This window comes from Halyomorpha halys, unplaced genomic scaffold, assembly GCF_000696795.3.
Source record: "Halyomorpha halys isolate HHAL.00 unplaced genomic scaffold, Hhal_1.1 Scaffold107.1, whole genome shotgun sequence".
Taxonomy (NCBI): domain Eukaryota; kingdom Metazoa; phylum Arthropoda; class Insecta; order Hemiptera; family Pentatomidae; genus Halyomorpha; species Halyomorpha halys.
In genome coordinates this window covers 1,232,938-1,254,566 of record NW_027112128.1, presented here as the reverse complement: position 1 = coordinate 1,254,566, position 21,629 = coordinate 1,232,938, and the positions used below count along the sequence as shown (strand labels likewise).

Below are 21,629 nucleotides of genomic sequence, written 5' to 3'. Positions count from 1 at the left end.
ATAACTATTCAATTTATTTCATTTTTTTTAAATTTTAGAGTTTGAAGTTTTAAAAAATAATTATTTTGTAAAGAATTTGGTTTTTTTTTGTTCAGGTGCTGCGAGTCTTACATCTCTGGCCACTAGCCGTATTTAGGCGGCTACACTCATGTTTTCTTTTACACCCCCAGTCATGCTAAGTGATTATTTAATTTGTTGAAATTATAATACTGTTCATTTATATGTAAAAAAAGTATAAATACAAGTAAAAAAAAATTCTGTGTATGAATTTAATTAAAACGTAATAAAAAAAAATGAGTTCACCAACAAAATTTGTATTATACATATTTCTGCTATTAATGAAATTAGTTTTACATAATCAAATGAATTACACAATAGATATTATTTATTTCTAATTCCAACTGAATATACTATGAACTTTTTCATGGGAGTTTGATTATTCGATATCGAAACTTTGTAAAGAATTACACTTTCGATCTTCATTGTGATTACAATTATTTGCCCATAAATCAGGAAGTTAAAATTGTCCTTTATACATGTGAGCTTTTATTTGGCTAAACTAAAATGTTATTGTCTGCTGAGTTTTCTAAAAAAAAAAAGTAACTTATCTATCTATTTTTTTTTTAACGCCAGTACGGATTACTGGAGCGTTCGGAGTACCGAAGTCCGGATTGCGAGAGGACACTGTATATCAACAAAAATTAGTTGTCTTTTTTTCCCTATTTTTTCTTCAACAATCACATGTTTAATGAACAATTAAGTAATTGCTTGGTATCAACCTGTCAATTTATTTCATTCCAAACTCAGGTCCAGTAATCAACCTCCTTGTTCGCCTGATGCATGCAACATCGCACAAGGCTGGCGCGTGCCCACACTGCAAATTTCAAACAAGCATTATTTAAGTGAGTGATCGTGTATTAGAGCGAGGGGTCCCGAGGTGCTGTTACAAGAGCCCTAGAGGAGAAAAAAGGCAGTTATCTCACCGCAAGTTTTGATTACTTTGATGAAAACTAGGTATAATTAATAGTCAAAATTCATGAGTCTGCCAAGTATAGATAGGGGGAATAAAAATGGCGGCTGTTTCAAAGCGATAAAAAAAAATTATTTTTCATTTGGAGCTCTATATCTTAAAAAGTAGGAACAACACAAGAAAACCTAAGAGAACGTCATTTAAAGAAGAGTAAATTTGTTAAAATATGAGCCCTAATAGAATTATTTACATTAAATAGTTGAAATAATGTTTTTCATAAATCAAATCGATTGTCCGCACAACTATAAATCAATTTATTTTAGCAAATATCGTGAAAACTACTATTCCTACGAAGGTAAAGGTCATAAACAACTTTTTAGTACATTAAACTGGCTTTAATTTGAGTGACTGTACGTAATAGACATCTGTACGTCACATAGTTCCTGAGATATAGATTTATCAAAATAAATTAACCAACTACTAATCTTTCAGTAGATTTTTAAGAAATTTTGCTTTTTAAAAAGCTATATCTCGAGAACTATTGGACGTAAATAGCTCTTTTAGGACTAATATTTTAGCAACTTTACTCTTCTTTAAATAATGTTTGGCTTCTTTGATTTTCTAATGTTGTTGGTAGTTTTTAAGATATAGAGCTCCGAATGAAAAATAAATGATTTTTTTAAGGTTTTGAAACAGCCGTCATTTTTTAATCCCCATATCTATACTTGGCAGACTCGTCAATTTTGACTAGTAATTATACATAGTTTTTATTGGAGTAATAAAAAATTGGGGTGAGATACTGCCTTTTTTTCTTCCCGGCTCTTGTTCAGTACTATTATGGGTTCAGTCATCTTTCGCTGTGCGAGATTAATTTCCTTCCACTGAGGTCAAATATGATTTTTTACATTGAGAATAATTTTTTTTAATATACACGATGTCTGATCCTACCACTGTATGAATTACCTATCAAAAACAGATCTGATCTGGATAATAATATGAAATATTTTCAAAATAAATATACCCTGAAATATGGTATGTGATATTCTTCAAAAATAATTTGGGCACTATACGGTTGAATTCTTTTTTAAATATTGATTTCAAGTGATTTTGAATTAAAAAAAGTTCTGAAAAATTCAAGATTTGTGGTTAACGTTTTATTATGGTGAATTAATAATATTGTAGCTAATACAACTTTAGTGCTTATTAATTTGTGAATTATTAAGTACCTTAGTTAAATCTTAAAAGTAATAAAATGGACTACGATGAAATGAGTCGTTAACTAACTTTCGACACAAAATAAAATGGGTTTTATAGAGAACAATATTTTCCATTGGAATGTAAGAGGAATTATGGTTAATGTAGATCTTATATAGGAACAACTCATTTTCAACATCAGATAGAAATTGCTACATTAAATAAATAAAACAAATATTGGAATCAAATCAAATATAAATCTTGTTAAATCAATGATGATTTCGTATCTATATTGATTAAGTGTTCAAATTAATGCCGAAAAAGAAGACTTGTGACTTCTACTATCGAAGATAGTCTCCTAATATGTTAATTAGGAGATATGCTGAAAATATTCCAACGGTTCATAATGATGGATCGGCAATTAGAAGTTATGAATTCTGCGAGATAGTTATCAAAATAAAAGATTTTTCGGGGAGGAGGGGGGGTAAGACAGTATCCAACTAACAGATCTAGCAGAGAGGCGTCCCGTCGCCCCTAAAATATATATATATATTTTTTAAAAACTGCATGAAAACATTCGCTTCTATTATTATGCCCTTTTATATGACTCTAATGATCTATTGAGGAGTTACAACCAGTATCAGGTACGATACGAGATAGCTTCTATGAAAAATAAGGTACTGTGGGAAGAGGTTGTCCCCATCTTTGGTCCTGCCCAGTGAAAATTGGTTTCAACGAGTTGTTAGAACAGAAACGATTTCTCGTCACGGCTTACGTCGATGATTTGGCTGTTGTGATGGTCTGGAACAGCATAGCCTACGTGTTCACGATCGTAGTGGCTGCGACAGTTACTTCCGTAGTACGCCCTCTCCTCCTTCAAAATTCCTATATCCCTGTGCACAACTAAATCCAAAAAAGTAAAAATATTTCGAAAAACAAGAAGAAATAAACTTACAACTATTGTTTTGAATATCATGTCTGGTGCTAGATATGCCGTGAGATGATCTTTAAAACAATTTTCTTGTTATAACAGTGAATAGTAAAGATATCTATCAAAATAAAAAAGGGAAAAATAAATGAAAGGAGAAAATTAGAAGTAAATATATATCATAATAAATCATGAAATAGGTGTTTAGATAAAGTTTAAAACTTTAAATATTTAAAAATAAAAATTAATGATTAAAAAACGTTTATAACGGTATGAATGGGGGAAGAGAGAGTCCTTTGAAGACCGGGTTGATTGTGTCCCGGCTTTCTCCGAAAATGATTTGGTCACCCCATCCAGGAGTACTAATAGTTTCCGCCAAGTTAGCTTCCCTTTTCCCAATAATTTCAATATCTTGTTAAAGTTCTTCTTGGCCAATGTTTCATTTAGGATTCCTAATTATTCTAGGCTTATTAAACTTTTTCTTACAAAATGAAATTTTGGACAAATTGTGATTTTTTTATTCAACGTAAAAAAAATTGATTAATGGATCTGATAAGCTTCTGCGACTGTACAAATATTTTTACGACATTTGAAATATAGAATTTTAAATTTACATTGTCTCAGCTTTCCATCAACTTTCCTTACCATTATATAGTATTATGATAAAAGTAGTTTCTTTAGTTTTTATAGAAGAGGAGATCTGCCACTATTTTATTTTGAATCTATTATATTCTCAATAAAATCAGCGACCTACATATTAATTATAATTTTTTTCGTTAAAATGTAAAATATATTTAATTCGTAATATGGAAATCGAAGAATGCAAAAGATTTAATCTTGAGCAATTGATGTACAGAATGTAGTTCACCTTCATAGATTTTGAAATTTGCCGGTTGTCAGGAAGGTTATGATGATTTCATTCAGATAATTATTATGGCAGACAATATACATATCAATGAAACGGGAAGTTTAAAATAAATTATTTGAAATGTAATGCAAATATATTATATTTATCAATAAAATACATAAAAGGAGAACACCCATACATTACAGGTAAGGAATGATAACCTACGCATGAGTCAGAGAGCGGCCATATTAGTTGAGATCGGCAGGTCATTCCGGCTATAGAGCCAGCACATAAGGCCTCTCTTTAACTGTATCCAGCACAATATTGATGTTAGTTTATTTTTCCCGTTTTAGCCATCTTTAAGGATGACTGATTCCTTGGAATCGAATGATCCTCCCCCGGAGGAGCAACCAGTGTCGATAATAGATATAACGGATTTTTTAGACTATCTTCGTGAAAATGTTAAATTGAATTTATTAGGTGTTAAAAGTGTACCTCCTGCTTTAGATACTGCATTAGATGATAATGGAAATTTGGATTGTATCAAGAAGTTTTTAAGTGACCCACAATTTGCTACTCTTATAGTGCAAAAGAATTCAACCAAAGGTAAAAAAAAACAACTTACAGTTCTTAGTTATTTTTTCTTATAGATGTTGGATTATATTATTAAACTAGCTCCTGTTAGTTACTTTTACTGTTCCAAAATAACTGTTTACAGAGTTCCCTATTGTTTCAGATGATGACCCAGAACAGAGCGGTGAGGGTGAAGATGAGAAGGAAACACCCACCATATCAATATCTAATATGGTTCAGTTTTCTAGCCCAAAGGCATCAAGGTAAACTAATAGTTTGTGGAAATACTGTGTTTTTTATATTTTGGCAGTATGTTGCTTGATAAGCCTGATACACTTGATATGTTATCTTTTTTAGCCTTCTATTCATGAAGAATGGAGCAATTATGGATGCCGATAAGAGCATTCAATCTCAGCTACACATGATTGAATTTTCCGAGGGTACTGCATATGAAAGTCTACATGCCATTGTTAGTAGAGGGATGTCACCGTACTTCAAAAGTTATGTAAAAGAATCTGGCCGGGCTGACAGGTAAGAGAAGTTTATTATAAGCGCTTTTAGAACAATGACATATTGTGCAAAAGTGTCGTACTGTTTCGGTTTTGTTAAAATTATTTTCTGAATTTGTTATCTAATTGCTGTTAAAAATCCCTCATGAGTGTAGCTATTAAAAGGCTGAAATTTAAATTCTGTTGTCTAGTGTTAGCAGTATGCTCTATTGATTTTTTCTTACATGGTTGACATTATGAATTTCTCCACCCACTGACAGCTACTGAATTCAAAACTTTTATATGAATTATTTTTTATTGAATATATCCTTAGTTATATGGTTGTGACCCTTATAAATTGATGTTGCATTAATCTGATTAATATTTGTCCACCTTCTATGCTTATAAGCCGTTTCTCGATTCGAGTAACATCTTTTTCTAATCATATTTTAAGACATGACTCATACTTTCCAGAAGTTTATGAACATCTTTGATATTCCTATTTACCATTGGTTAATTGAACTACCATTTTTATTGACTTAGCTTTCAAGTCAGTGTAATTAAATGACTCTGGTATTAAGTTTTTATTTGTTTTATTGATTGTTGTTTTGAAAAGTAGTAAAAACAAACTAACTTATACTGTTTTGCTTCCTGGTGTTAGTTTAAATTTAGTATGATTATTATTAAACAACTATATTATGTGTTAAATTTTAGAGATGGAGATAAAATGGTGCCATCTGTTGAGAAGAAGATTGATGAGTTAGAAATGGGCCTGTTGCACTTACAACAAAACATAGACATCCCTGAGATAACACTTATAGTTCATCCTATTGTATCAAATGTTATTAAAAAATGTGCCGAAGAAGGTAGAAAACCAAAAGTAGCAGATTTTGGTGATCGTGTTGAAGATTCAACCTTTCTAAATCAGTTGCAACATGGTGTCAATCGTTGGATAAAGGAAATTCAAAAGGTTGGTGTTTTAAATCTTACGCCTTTCTTGTCATTATCAATATTTTAGACTATTGATTTGAAAAAGTGATTTGTTTGAGTAATGTGAAGTTAGTTTTTCTTGCCATGAAGTGTTTCCTATTCTGGTTCATGTTTTAATTGATGGGTTCATTCATTCCGAGGAGGTAATTAAAATTACGGACCTGGAAAATGTATTATAATAGATTGTTACAACCTGCATCAGGTTCTCACACATGCAGTATAACAAGTAGTAAGACTGTGATTTAATAAAATAAATAAATGGTTTTAACGGCCATATTTTTTTTACTAAAAGAGGACTGGAATGTTGTTCCAGTATTTTCTATCTCTATATAAGCCCTGAATATCTGTAATGATAACATTTAACGAAGGCAAAAAATTAAAACAAAACATTTTCTTTTGTTTTTTAAAATGATTATGATCCCCATACTCTTAATAATATAACTTTCCATTTCTTAAGTATCTCTGTATCACCAATTATAGTTTCTGTATTATCTTTATTGTGTTAATGATATCAAAATTGGTTTTGAATAGATCATTGAGTTTTAATTGATTGACTTATTTGGAAGAAGTTTTCATCGTGAACTTGCCAGTTCGGTCACTTAGTGTTCTAAATATATTGATTGTTCAGTCAATCTTGTACGGAGGGTTAAACTAGTGAAGTGTAGGGCCGTTTGTTGTAATGGGAGTTGAGGCATTGATATTAGGAACCTTAGGACTGCAGTGGTGCAACTTAGAAACTGACTTGGGGAGTTGACTTATATTTTCGTAGTGGTACCACAGAATGAAAACTTGACCCTACAACTATGGTTAGAATAGGATGGATACCTCTAGATTACCCCTCATGAGTCAGAAATGACCTGGCAGGAGGTAATAAAAAAAAAAAGAAGAAGGAGTTAGTACAGTGACTTCCAACAAGAAGTCCAGGAGAGGCTTGGTTGTGGACCATATACAAATTAACATAACCTGTACACAATTTATTGTGGTGACTCCCCTTTGTCCTAAGTTGAGGTAACATTCACTTGGTTCAATCTTAGGTTTAGTTGCCCACTGACCTTTATAGGTTGGGAACCCCTGAAGTTGTATTAGTGAAATTCTGCTCTTGTTTTACATGTTCACTCTGTCTGATTATTAGGTAACAAAATTGGATCGGGACCCATCATCTGGAACTGCGCTGCAGGAAATCTCCTTCTGGTTAAATCTTGAGAGAGCTTTGCATCGCATTCAAGAAAAGAGAGAATCCATTGAAGTTGGACTTACATTGGAGATTCTGAAGCATGGAAAAAGATTTCATGCTACTGTTAGTTTTGACACAGATACAGGTAATGTACTTGACATTTACTTTAAGTTTACACGTGTCATTTTATATTGGTATTAGAATAAGGATTTATTCAAGTACAAATTGTTAATAAATGATACTTTGCCATAATAAATTATTATGTCAAAGTGTTTTTCTACACAATTTATTTTTTTAGTTAATTTTTTATTTTCAACCATACTTTTGACTACTATATCATTTAGTTATTTAACATACTAACTCCTGTTGAAGATAAAGAATATATGAGAAATATAAATAAGTAGTTTAAAAATATTTTATATTTTAATGAGTACCATTTTTATAATCAAGAGAATGCTATGGTGCATTCCATGTCACTTTATTTATATTTTTGCTTCATTACATTTTGTTTGAGGTTGTTAAGTTCTTACCAAAATTGACTAATAAAGCATTTTAATATGGCAGCTATTTAAATGTAGAAATTCCCAAATTGTTTGTCTTCATTAATAACTTGATGTTTTTTAATTTTAATCACTTTTTACTTCCTTAACTACCCTTAAGGTGGAAGTGTTATGGATGTTGGTTTAATTTTTTTTTTTAAGTTTCATTTGATTATCACGTTAATAGTGTCCTCAGAATCCAAAAAAGTTAGTTTTTGTTTTACCTAAGTTATTTAACAACTTCTTTCCCGAACCTCTCAGCTTAAATAATTCCTCATCAGATTTAGTATGGAGTGATCTCTAAAATCAATGTCTAGTATCATAGTCTTCTGTATCCCTTTACTTTAATCAATAATGGTTTTAAACTAAAAAAAAAAAAATTACTCAACTATCAATGAAATATTTAACTTGGGTTAGTCGTCCAAGGATTAGTAAGTCCATATGATCATAGCAAACATACCCTCTCTCAAAAGGACAATCTACAGGTTTGTGCATCCTCTATTTTGCAGAGTTGTTTAAAATAATTATTTTTTTATAAATCTTTTTTATAACGAGTTAAATTAAAATATAAATATGTTATATTACAAAATTTAAAACTCAAAAATTCATCTTGAGAATGGCCAAGCATAATCATATGAATATGGCTGATTATGATCTTGTTTGTTAAACAAGAAAATTATACTAAGCCTAATTTTTTTGTTTTAATTTTCCTCCTTGGAGGGTTCAAGGAAACCAATTTATGAAGAGGTTAGAGGTAAAGGCGTAAAAGTGATAATCTTGCTAATTAGATTTTTTTCTTATTTTTTGTGCCTGAACTAAGTTTAGGCTTCAGTATTTACAAAATTGTGAATTTATCTATAATTAACTTATAATTATTGAGAATTTTATTAATACTGAAGCATAATTTTGGTTAAGGTATGATAGTAAAAAAAAAGTCTTATTAGTAAGATTAATACTTGAACTCCTATACTTCTAACCTTCTCATATAATGTTATTTGTTGTTAAATTTATTGTTATGAAATAAACTTAGCAAGAACATTTTTTTTAGTAATATTTACTGTTAGAACTGATGCCAGTTCAAAGCAGGCTTGTTTGCTGATGTTAAATTTCCCTTTTTTATTTCAAAGTACATTTATTTTATTGGTAAAAGAATGTTATAATTATTTTATTATTATTAATTATCTTTATCTTAATCAGTTGTTGGAAAAAAAATTCTTTTTGAAGTATCCTTCATTAGAAGTAGTTAGACTTTGAGGCATGAAACATTGTTTATAAATAACTTTAAAATGTATTAAAAAGAACATTTCTGTTTTTGTTGTAGGGTTGAAGCAGGCCCTGGCAACTGTAAATGACTATAACCCATTGATGAAGGATTTTCCCATTAATGACCTCTTAAGTGCCACTGAACTAGACCGAATCAAACTTGCAGTTCAACAGATCTTTACTCATCTCAGAAAGATCCGTAATACCAAATATCCAATGATAAGAGGATTAAGGCTTATTGAAGCTATCTCAAGAGATCTCACAACGCAACTTTTAAAAGTAAATTTTACATATAGTATTCAAAAAAATAAAATAAATAAATTTCAATTCTCTGCTATTAGAATTAAGGGTCATATTCTGAAGGTACTTTTGTCTGAAGTTTTCTTTTAGAGTGTTGTTGATCTATTTATTATTATTTTACTGTTGTTTTTTTTTCCTGACATTTTGTTAGATATAAAGTTACTTTTTTATTTTATACAATGGATTCTCGCTGTAATATTGGTCAAGAGGAAGTGAAAATATTTGTGTTACATGGATATCTGTGTTAGTAAATTATAAATCATTGGAAGAACTATAAATATATTCATGTAATAAAAGATGCTTTATTTGAAAGAAAGAAATATATAGTATATCAATAATAATGTCATAAAAAACAGTGAAAAAATATTTCTTTGCTAATTTATATTAATGTTTCACATAAATATCAGTTATTTTGATGCTCCTCCATCAAAGCCGTTGCATAAAAAGTACAATATAAGTACTTCACCGGTATACTTAATTCCTTCGATTTTATTTTCTTGTACAGTATGGTGAAAAAAATAAATATATTATCACCTTATTTTAATCTATAACACTACCAGTGGGTCTATCAGACCAGTTATTTGTCTACTTTTTGTATATTTTCATATGTCATTACTCTATAAGTCCCTCAAACCTATTTGTTAGGACTGGACCTGTGTTATGTACACATCTACAGTACAGTGAGCCACCTTATAATAAGGGTCCACTGTATTTGATTTTGTGATTCCAATCCTATTTGAGCGTATTATCTTTAGAAGTTATTTGAACTGTACTAGGTAAATGCTATTTAATTTTTTTGATAGAAATTGAAAATTTAAATGCTTTATGCTATTATTCATTTTTTTAATTAGGTTTTAGGCACTCGGCGCTTGATGCACATTCCATTTGATGAATTTGAGAAGGTAATGCAACAATGCATTAATGTCTTTGTAACATGGGATGACGAGTATGAAAAACTACAAAATCTTCTAAGGTAATTATAATATTGTAATAAATGTTCTCAATAGTTTTGAATAAATAAGAACAAAAATTGATGGTGATTTTTATTATTACTGTGTTTTTTTAATAATACTTCAATATACTAAATTTAGAGCTACAACAAACTTAAATTAATTTGTCAGTAGTCAGTAGTGGTTGCCGGGAGCTATAAATTATCGATTGTTTGATACTTTTTATAATTTGAACCCCAATTAACTCAAAACTTCTGGACCTAGCAATGAGCAGAAAATATCTTATATTAAACTTACATTGACAAAACTGACTCTCCAGGTGGGTATGCCCCTAACATTACTAAATCACCAAGACCCTTTGCAGGTTGTAGTGGTGGAGGTTTATTTTAATTTTATTGTTATTAACAGAGGGAAAAATATATATATATAAAACTTTAAGCTCTTTGGAAGCTTGAATGAGAGAATGAGATAAGGGAATGACTGGAGCTGAAGAGGAATAGCTAGTTTTATTTGTTTGAAGTATTAAACATGTTGAATAACAGCCTGAAATCTGTAACAATAAGCAAATTCAACATTTGAACTTTTGTTAACGTATTAGATTTTTAAGTAAAAAAAGATTGATGTCTAACTTCCATTTTCTCCATTGTAAGTCCATTTCTCCATTATGAGTCCATGACCTAGTGCCCATGGGCACCATATTATACCCTGTGCTCATGGTCACTATGGCACCTTGCAGCTGATTTACATATGCCCGTTCCTGTTTGACCACTATTCCCACCCTCTTAAATCCGCCTTCTTGTCTTAAATTAAAAACAGTCACTTATAATAGCGATTTTATGAAAAATTACTAATATCGAGAGGTGACTTATATCTAACCATGTCCTCAAACTCTATTTTAAAATGGATGTTTCTAATTTTTTATATATAATTTAGGTTTGCTAAAATGTATTTTTATAAACCAGCATATAACAAGCGCAAACAGTCTTCTCTCTGTCAAGAATACTGAAATCACGAAAAATCTCTTTAGGGTGTACAATATCATGATAAAGCCAACTCTGATATACAGCTGCGAAACTTGGGCTCAATCAGTATCTCGTGTTATGAAGGCAAGGATATTAAAATGGGCGGGACATGTTGCACGAAGCATTCCATCAGGATGCCTCTGCCACAACAATGAATGCCAGTTTAGTTGGCAAGAGACCAGTTAGGAGGCCAAAAACCAGATGGATAGACAGAATCGACTAAAATGCGAAAGAGCTGCCTGCAGCAAACTGGAAAGAAGTAGCCCAAAGCAGGAAGGCGTAGAAAAGGCTGGTTCGTGCGGCCAAAGATCTACAAGCCCTGTCGAGCCAACCGAACAAAAATATGTTGTATTTTTATTATTGTCATTTAGGTATTGTATAAAATACTTAATAGGCTAGGCTAAAATAAATTAATTTCCTTTTTACAATGATTAATTATCATGCGCAATTTTATAGAGATATAGTTAAGAAAAAAAGAGATGAACAACTTAAAATGGTATGGAGGGTTATGCCTGCTCATAAAAAGCTACAAACAAGGATGGAACAGATGCGCAAGTTCAGGCATCAACACGAGCAACTGAGGACTGTGATATTACGAGTTCTTCGACCGGTCCCTGCATCCCTCATTAATGGTCAAGAGATTACTGGACAGGATAAAGTTGTCGATGATGCACCTAATATTTCTGCAGTAGAAGTAAGTAAATATAAATTTTTTTTAATAAATTCACATGAGTTTCCATTATACTCCTTTGAGTAATAATTTAATGGCAGGTGTTTATTATAATTTTTTCCTCATATGTGATATTTTTTATAATCCTCGTCTTTCTAGAATTCTGATTTATCAGAAAAATGAGATGGATTTCAGTATTTGTTAATGTGACCTCTTTGAAGTAGTTTTAATATTTTGAGGGTGAGGTTGCAATACCTTCTACCTAAAAATATATCTAATGATTGAAAACAACTAGCTGTACTAACTGAAATTAGAATGAAGCATTATTGCTAATGCTATTATAATATTGATATTTTTCAAATGTCAATAAAAAAATTGATTTTTGTTTGTTGCATAAAGCTACTTAACTTCCAGATAGGATATTGGCATAAGTTAGGTATGCTATCGCATGAAGTGATTTACTTAAATGGCCAAATTATAGTATTATCTATATAAATAATATAAACTTAATGCATAAGTAATAAGTAATTAATTTATTATTGAAAGCAGTAATTACAGTGACATTATATAAAATGGACTCCCATGGGGAAAATGATTCTGTCCGTTATATGGAGGGAGGTGTTGGATAAGCTGAGGAAAATATAAGAATACAAAAATTAAATAATACAATATGTAAAGGTTTTTGCTTAAACTGTAATACCACACGAATAACGTAATGATCATATTAAATGCCAATGTGAATAATATAGATTTATTTTCTGAATGTAAGAGAGCAGTAGGCATTTCTATATTTTTAGCACCTTAAAAATAAATTTATATTTTCTAAAATTTCAATATATAACAGTGACCACTCTTGTTAGAGACTGAGAGGGTTATAACTCGATACTGAAAGGCCAGAAAGAGAAAGTGAAAGAAGAGAAGAATATGAAACAATTTATTTCAGTATAGTTAAATAAAATCTTGTAATAATATTAAAAATCTTCTTTAATTAGTATGTGGTTGAAGATAGCTTTCATTATTTTGCTAAAAAAAATTTCTTTTTCTCAGGAAGTAAATCTTGCCTATGAAAATGTGAAAGAAGTCGATTGCTTGGATATGTCCAAGGAAGGTGGTGAAGCTTGGGAAGCTGCAGTTGCCCGTTATGAGGAAAAGATTGATAAAGTTGAAACACGCATTACTGCCCATTTACGGGATCAGTTGGGGCAGGCAAAAAATGCTAATGAAATGTTTAGGTATGTAATGATGTATTAATATTCATCGTAGTTTATTTTGAAAGGTAACTTTGTAATTGTCTTATATGTTGTGTATAATTATGATCTGTTCAACCTCCACTTTAAGGAATAATTGAAATAAAATTATCTAATAACGTAATTGACTTAAATTATAATACTGGGTGCTTTACAGGTTAAAAGTTATTCATAATTATTGCTACTAATTACTTATAACAATCATTCAATGTATTTAAAAATTCTGAATATATTGCCCTTTATATTAAATAAAACTAAGTATTTTTTGTTTTATAATACTTTTCTATTTGAAATTTGACAGGATATTTTCTCGTTTCAATGCCTTATTTGTGAGGCAGCATATTCGAGGGGCCATAAGAGAGTACCAGACTCAGTTGATACAAAGGGTCAAAGATGATATCGAAGCACTCCATGAGAAATTTAAGGTAACTAATACACTGGTGCATACATATTACATAAATCATAATTGTGATTTATGTCTGTAAATGTTAATATTTTGTTTTTATTCTTATGTTCAACATTAATATTTCTTGTATATTTTTAGGTTCAATATGGACAAAGTAAAGGCTGTCGGATGAGCTCTATCAGGGATTTAGCACCAGTTTCAGGCTCTATAATCTGGGTTAAACAGATTGATCGCCAGCTCACCACATATCTGAGGAGGGTAGAGGATGTTTTAGGTAAGAATCTAGTTTTATATTTGAGATTTATTTTTATTTTAGGGGTCTTAAACTTTTTGTGATTTCTTTTTTGTAAAAATCTATTGTTAAATATCTGATAAGATGATTAAATAAACATTTCTGTTATACTTTTAGATAAAATATTCAATTTACACTCCATTTAGCTTATTAAATTAGTCTCCTAAATTGTTACCATCACATATCATTACATATGATTGATAAGAAAACATTGTAAAATGTGAAACGGCTTAACAATTATTTGCCAAGTTAATTAAAATAGTTATATTTAAACCTAATGAGTTCTCCATATTGCCTCGTGAAGAAAATCCATTATTTGTTTGTCTTGCCTGGTGTTATAATTAGTGAACTTGGAAATTTTCTTATTTAATGATCAGAAAATATAAAATTTGTTTTGTGTTAATAATTAAAAGACAATAAAAATTGGCTTTTCTTCTTTTGCATCACCCTATAATGCCTTACAAGTGTTAGAGAGTGTCTAGCCTGGACCGTAACTGTTTTCTGTTTCTTACCATGTCCCTGGCTTTGCCAAGATTTTTACCCCATCTTGCACAAACAGTTGATGTATTTGAGGTACAACATTCATGGTTGGCCTCGACATCTATATATTAATATGCTAATGATTGATTAGGATATTTATAAGGCGTTTACTCAATATATTGTAATAATCAAAATTTATTTAAAGTAAATAAAAGGGAATTCAATAGTTTTTATTTTTCTCATATCTAAAGTATAGCTTAGGTGCAAATGAAAAGCTTTAATATTAAACTGATAGGAGAATTTTTATTTTAAATTTTATAACATTTTTGACTCTTAATTTAGGTTTTTTTAAGACAATCAGAACAGATACTTAGCTAAATTAATATCTACTTTCACAAATGTATTTAAATTCTAGGTAGAGCAAAACTAACCAATTACGTAATCTACTTTTAATGAATGATGGGTTTTGATGTCTTTTTTTCCAAAATGCTATATCAAACCGTCAACAATGGATTCCAGTCACCTCCGCTTTCAGATGTCCCCTCCCCAGGCGATCCAAACAAAGAGTCAGTTATTCTTCTTGGATGATCCTTGATATTTTCTTTTTCTTGATGTCTACCACTGAGAGTAGACAAAGGGTGATCTCTTCACCTCTTCCTGGAGACATCCAGTACCCCCACCATCCAAACAAAGCTTTCTTTCTTCCCCTTGCCTAGATGTTTGATCTCGACATCAATTTCAGCACAACAGTTTTGAGCTTTTGCTTATGACTTTCTTTATGGATATTATTATTCAACACTTATCATCAACTTCTATTTTTTCTTAAATCTACTGTAATTACAATCATGATGGGAAGATAAAGTTTAAAATATTTTATTCTACCGACTTCAGAATCTTGGCTTTTTTAACGATGTTTCCACTCTATATTTGACTGAACAAAATTGGTTGGCTTGCTTTTTGATTCAATACAACAAATAAACAATACTGAAACTATACATACTAAAAACCATTTATATATAAAAAATAACTATTTACTCAAAAAGAGGATATTAAAATATTCTCTCAATACTCATATCTTCAAATCATCACCTTAAATAGGACATACATCATTTTGACTAATTTTTAAGACATAGACCAGTTCAAAAGAGGAGCTTCTCACTGACATTGTAAAAGACCTAGGTCCATGTTTCTTTGCGACACACTTGTCATGGTTGAACACGTGTTGTAAAATATGACTCTGTGTGAACTCTGTGAAATATGATAAATAGAGATAAGCACGATCTGACCAATGACTACTGTCTGCGACTGATAAATTAAAGATGGAAAAGCATTTATTAATTATAACAGGAATTATTTTTAAAATTTTATTTTGACTGAAATCAAATTGAATTTCATCCATAGGTAAAGGCTGGGAAAATCATATTGAAGGGCAGGCTCTCAAGTCTGATGGAGACAGTTTTCGACTTAAACTTAATACTCAAGAAATATTTGATGACTGGTCTCGATCTGTTCAGCAGAGGAACCTTTCAGTATCTGGTAGAATTTTTGCAATAGAGAGTACTCGTTCCCGTTCTGGAAGGGGAAACTTATTGAAGCTTAAGGTGAGCGATTAGGTCTGCAGTAATAATAATTTTGTTTAAATCTTAGATTTGCACTCTCACTATAAGTTGTATGATTTTATTTTTATTTTTTAAAGGTGAATTTTCTCCCAGAAATCATTACCCTCTACAAAGAGGTGAGGAACTTGAAGAATTTAGGATTCAGGGTCCCTCTAGCGATAGTAAACAAAGCTCATCAGGCCAACCAACTTTACCCGTTCGCCGTCTCTCTGATAGAAAGTGTCAGGACATATGAGAGAACACTTGAAAAGGTAAGGGTTATATATAATCTATCTCTTGATGGCAGTATTATTAAATTATAGTTCAATAATTGTTTCGCACCGACTATATGATACTAAAAGTAATTACGATATTTCTGAAAAGATCGATTTTCAAATCATAATTTTGTAAATAGGACATCAGTATTTAGTTCTTTATAACTAGAGTTTGTGAACTTAAATTGTATGAATTAATTTAGTCAACTTCTCAAATTCCCTTATGGTAACAAACAGTATCCCTTACGACAAAGTCTTCTTTTTAATTGTGGAAAAATTAAAAGAAGTGGGTGTTAAGTTTAAAAAAGAAGAAGTCTATCAAAGTAACAATGGCAAAAATGATCTTGTAAAAAGAGCAAATGTTTTAAATTTCTTTCCAAAACAGAGTTCAATTTATTCTAGTGCATAGTTAGGCAAAATTCATTTCCTGGTGCGATTGTATTAAATTAAGACATTTAGTGAAAATAATATTTACGTCTGCTTCTCTAAGCTGTCTTCTTTGCCTTATCGGGTTACAAATTTTTTGTTTTTTGTTTTGATTATTTTTTTATTCCTCAGAGTATTTAAGTATCAATTTATTCTTTAAATAATTAATATATTCAACCAAAAATTTTTATCAAGTAATCTGTAAAAACATGTATTCTTAGTTTTTATTGAAACAATTTTTTACTTTATTTTAAATTGAATTAAATCAGTAATATCCTTGCATTAGTTGACTAGGAGATTATTGTCAAGTTTTTTATGTTTACTTTATTTACCAGTTTCCTACTAAACTTGAAATAAATTATAAATGTAGTCATCATCCGTTATCTAAATATAAACAATTAGCCAATAATGAAATTTAAAAAAAAAAACAGTAAAAGACAGTTTATTGTCTAAGTAGGTATAATAAACCAATTTGACTTAGCAATTAGTTGTACATAAAAAAATTATAGTATAAGAATTTCTATGATGTTCAATAGCCATAAGTATTTATTTATACTGCAGATTTGATAATCTTGGAAATCAGTTGTTAGATAAATAATGAGAGTGGAAACTAAACAAAAATATAGAAATTATAATTAAGTTGTTATTGAAAGTTAATTAAGTTGTTATTGAAGGTTAATTAAGTTGTTATTGAAATTAATTAAGTTTCTTTAGTACAAAGCCTTATCTATCTTTTACCTATTTATTTAGGCTTCATCAAGACAACATTAAGTTAAAAGTGAACACATTAGTTACATTATTCAACCAAAACCTTTGGATATCCTTCCATTTGATTAATAATAAATTCTTAATGCTGACTCAAATAAATAAAAGTGTCACATTTCCTGTCAACGGATATTTTGACCTGTGAATGTTTTGATGATATATTAGAATTGCTTGAGCGTCTATCTAATATCATCAATATGTAACATTTATTCTAGCTTGTTACAAAAATCTTATTGCATTAATTCATCGTTGAGATTGAAGTATATCCATTAGACTTTTGATACACTACTGGATAAAAAGACTGAGTGTAAAGCCAGCAGCCGAGAAAAGTAGTGTAGTGAAAGATTAAAATGTGGTGATATGGAAGCATTTTGATTCTAGTTTTTCAATTCGGAGAGATAAAAAAAAATTATGTATGTGCTTTGTGTTTAGTAGAATATTGAGAATGTTCCAGATAACAAGGCTATTGATGCTGACTTTTAATGTGAACAACTTAAAAGTTTGTTGTAACTTTTAAAAGAGAAGCAAATAATGGAAGATCGCTGATTGACCATGTGAAATAATAAAAGAAAGATGGTCCAGGTGCGGTCAAATAAAAACTCAAACAGTGATTGAACTATTTATATTAAGCCAATATTTTGCCCCATGTTGCAGGGCTTCACCAGGGCTAAAAAAAGACCCAAAAACTTAAATGATGTAAACATAGATGAACAAAGTAAATGAAAAAAAAAAGGTTTACAATGAAACGTAATAATTAAATAATAATAATAATAGAAGGCTATAGACAATTAATGAAAACAGAAATAATAACAGATAAAAAGAAGAAATATAAAAGAAAGTACAAACTAAGAGAAGGAATAAAAGGGGATAACAACAAAATCAAGATTAAGGGAAAATAATGAACAAGACAGAAAACGTACCTTTCAGATTCGAAGTTAGAGTGAAAGTGAGCTGTTTTGACAGAATGTTGTAGTGAAGAGTGGGGATTGGCAGCTGAAGTATGTTACATTTGAATATAATTTTAAAGTAAACCGTATAGAAAATTAAAGAAATAAAGAAATTTTTTAATTTTTAAAATATACAATATTTAAAAAAAAAATTAAATAAGAAAGATTTTGATGTTGCATCATCTGACTGTAGTTTTTAAAAGGCATGCACTTAAAAAACTACATACTAGGAATAATCTCACATAAAATTCTAATTCTGGCAGGAAAATGGGTTTAATATTACCAATAATGGTTCTATATTTTGAAGGGTAATTTTTATATGTAGATTTTATACAGAAATTTGAATAGTTACTCTTTAATGTACTAAGACTTAGTAACAACCTAGTAATAAAACGTATATTACTATTATAATAATTTTTCTGTAATAAAACTGATCTCACTTTACATCTTTACCTGAACCTGGAAATAATTTCATTCACTCTTTTTTCTTACCTCACCATTCAAATCTACTTTATAAAATTTATTATGAACTCACTCATTGTGGTCATTTTGAAATTATTTGGATCCTAAAAAAAAATTAAACCTGGATTGCAGATTTAAAATCAAAATCTTGAAGTTAAGTTGTTTTGATATGTATTAATATTTAAAAGTAATATAAATAATTAATTATTCATTTACTTCAATTTTGCATGTTACAGTATCATATAGAAATTACTACAAACATATTAAATTTATAGCAATTTAATCTATTTATGTTATTATTTCAAATGCAGGTATTAAAAATTAATTACATTAAAATTCTTGATTAAATTTAATGTATTTGTAGTAATACATTAAGTTTATTTAAGATTTTTTTAATGGGTATATTTTATTATAGTTCACCATATGCTCTTGTTTTTTCTAATATCATTGTTTCTTTGTAAATGTTTATATAATGTTATTAATGTTGTAATTTTCCTCTAAGTATTATTTAGAAAATGAAAACATATTTTGAAGGTAAATTTGAATTTATGGCAAGGAATGGCTAATAAAATAATAAAGAAAAAGTAAAATTAGTGAATAAACTTTATTTAGGAATCCATATAAGATTTTATATTCTCCTGCTCTTCCATTGAACACGCCACTAGATATTCTTGTTGAATTTTTCATTCTTTTATTACAAAAATTTGTAATATTATATTTCTTTATTTTATTTTCTTCTTTTTTTTTTTTTTGTGGTGCATCATATGAATATGTTTTGCATAATGATGTGTTTATTGTTGACCCTAGATTCAATGTGAGGACAAGGTGGTTGGGGGGTGGTATGGTCAGTAGAGCAATAACAAACTTGAATAAGTTAAATTTATTTTATGTATTGGAAGATTATTGATTGACCGTGTGTATAGATAAATGGAGTATGGTCCGGGTGACCGCACCCGGACCATATTCCATTCATTTATTTTATGTATGTTGGGCCCAAATTTCAGACTTTAGTTAGGGCTGTAAACAAAACAAGAGATAACCTTAATTAAGTGAAAAAATTATAATTAAATAAAAAAAATGAGATAAATAAAATTTTATTATATTTTTGTAAAATAAATTACTTTATTAATAAAATTGTAATATATTATTTCATTTTCAGAAGTTTCACTTCTTTCGGGCAGTCCCGAGACTGCCTCAATTTTTTTTCCTTCTACTTCTTCACCACAGTCTTCTTATTAAATTTTTTTGGTTTTATAAACACAACTCTGTGGAAGAATTATCATTTTTCCCCAGGGATCTTTATCTACAATGTATTACAATCACATTAAAAATTCACATATTAAAAAACATACTTTACTTTGAAAAAATGATAAAAACTTAAATTTAGTTTATTTCTTTTTTTATTGATAATTAAAAAAATTAATCCCACTAAAAAAAAAGGAACAACAACAATAAAGTTAATCTTAATAAATATTTTCTTTTATTTTTTTCACTATATTATGGTTGTTATCTCGTTTTTTGTTTTCAGGCCTAATGGAAGCCTGAAATTTAGGTTAAAACGTCTACACAAATAAAATAAGTTTCACTTATTTGTTTTTATCATTACTCCAGTGACTGCACCCCCAACCATCTTGTCCTCACAAAATATTTTTTTCAGTTGTGCAGAAACATATAGGGAAAGTCACACCACAAAAGATGTCTACATTTTAATTTTTTGGGGATTAAACATGTCTTTTCTCTAAATGAAACAAAACAATGTCGCTTGAGTGGCGATGCCTCCCATGTCCCCAAAAAAAAAAAAAAAATAGAAAATCTACGCATCATTCTAATTATTCTGTGTGGCTTTTCACATATGTTTTTCAAGAGAATAACTACTTTTTTTTTTAGTTATAATTTATTAATATATCTTATATGTACCACTGTTGTCCCATTTTACATTATATTTATTTTTTCTATAATATCTGCTCCAATCGTTGCTTTTTTGAGCAAGTTTAAAAAAAACTATAGGAAAAGTAACAATTTTAAATATTGAAAGATAAATAGAGGTGCCGTTTAAGTTGTCACTTACCCAACGTATATATGTGTACACAGCTGATGAACAGGACGTCAGGCATCCCCGGTCCTCAGCAGAAGGTGATGTAGAAGAGTTCCTATCTATCTGTCTCTCTATTTCTATCTCTACTTTCTATATATATGTGTCTTACCTATTTGTACCTATCTATACATTTATGTTCTGTTGTGTATTTCATTGTACCCTTCTCTCTCTCTCTCTCTCTCTCTCTATTTCTTCTCTGTCTTTCTCCCTTTTAAAACAATTATCCTAATTTATCACTGCAACTAATTCCCTATAGATCACAATCATTCATGTATCTATTTGATTTTTATTATAGTTCAGTTATGTTGGCTGGCATTACTGTAGATATGAAACTAATGATTAATGGTGGTAAATATGTATTAATTATTTATATTAAATTAATTTTCTTGAAACTCAAATTCTATCTACGATTAAAAATAATTTCTTTAATATTTAATATGATTTATTTATTAAAATTAAGATGATTATTAAAATAAGATTTCTTCCTTTATCAAGGCCAAAGCTTTGTTGTCATATTTATCTAATTATTTGTATCCGTCTAAATTCTTTGATTAAATCATCCTTTTTAGATCCGAATATTTTATGCAATAATTTATTTTCCGAACCTTAAGACGCAATTCCTCCCTTAGTGTAAGAGATCATGTTTCGCTGAAGAGTATAATATTTGATAGAATTCTCTGTATTAAAAGTTTTTTTTTTTAATTATTTTCTATTGGCATTTTTTTTTT

General features: G+C 29.6%; 1 protein-coding gene across 1 annotated transcript in view; it reads left to right on the top strand.

Annotated features, from left to right (window-relative positions):
* Window positions 1-4,178: 4,178 nt before the first annotated feature.
* Window positions 4,179-21,629, top strand: part of Dhc64C (dynein heavy chain, cytoplasmic) — a gene marked incomplete in the record, with an annotated part of 92,178 nt that continues 74,727 nt past the window's right edge. Inside the window, 14 exon segments of the mRNA XM_067050149.1 lie at window positions 4,179-4,545; window positions 4,676-4,775; window positions 4,870-5,043; window positions 5,715-5,970; window positions 7,123-7,309; window positions 9,025-9,245; window positions 10,118-10,239; window positions 11,695-11,932; window positions 12,956-13,140; window positions 13,457-13,580; window positions 13,700-13,835; window positions 15,735-15,934; window positions 16,030-16,203; window positions 20,898-20,939. Of these exon segments, the coding sequence (XP_066906250.1) occupies window positions 4,305-4,545; window positions 4,676-4,775; window positions 4,870-5,043; window positions 5,715-5,970; window positions 7,123-7,309; window positions 9,025-9,245; window positions 10,118-10,239; window positions 11,695-11,932; window positions 12,956-13,140; window positions 13,457-13,580; window positions 13,700-13,835; window positions 15,735-15,934; window positions 16,030-16,203; window positions 20,898-20,939 (2,400 nt within the window).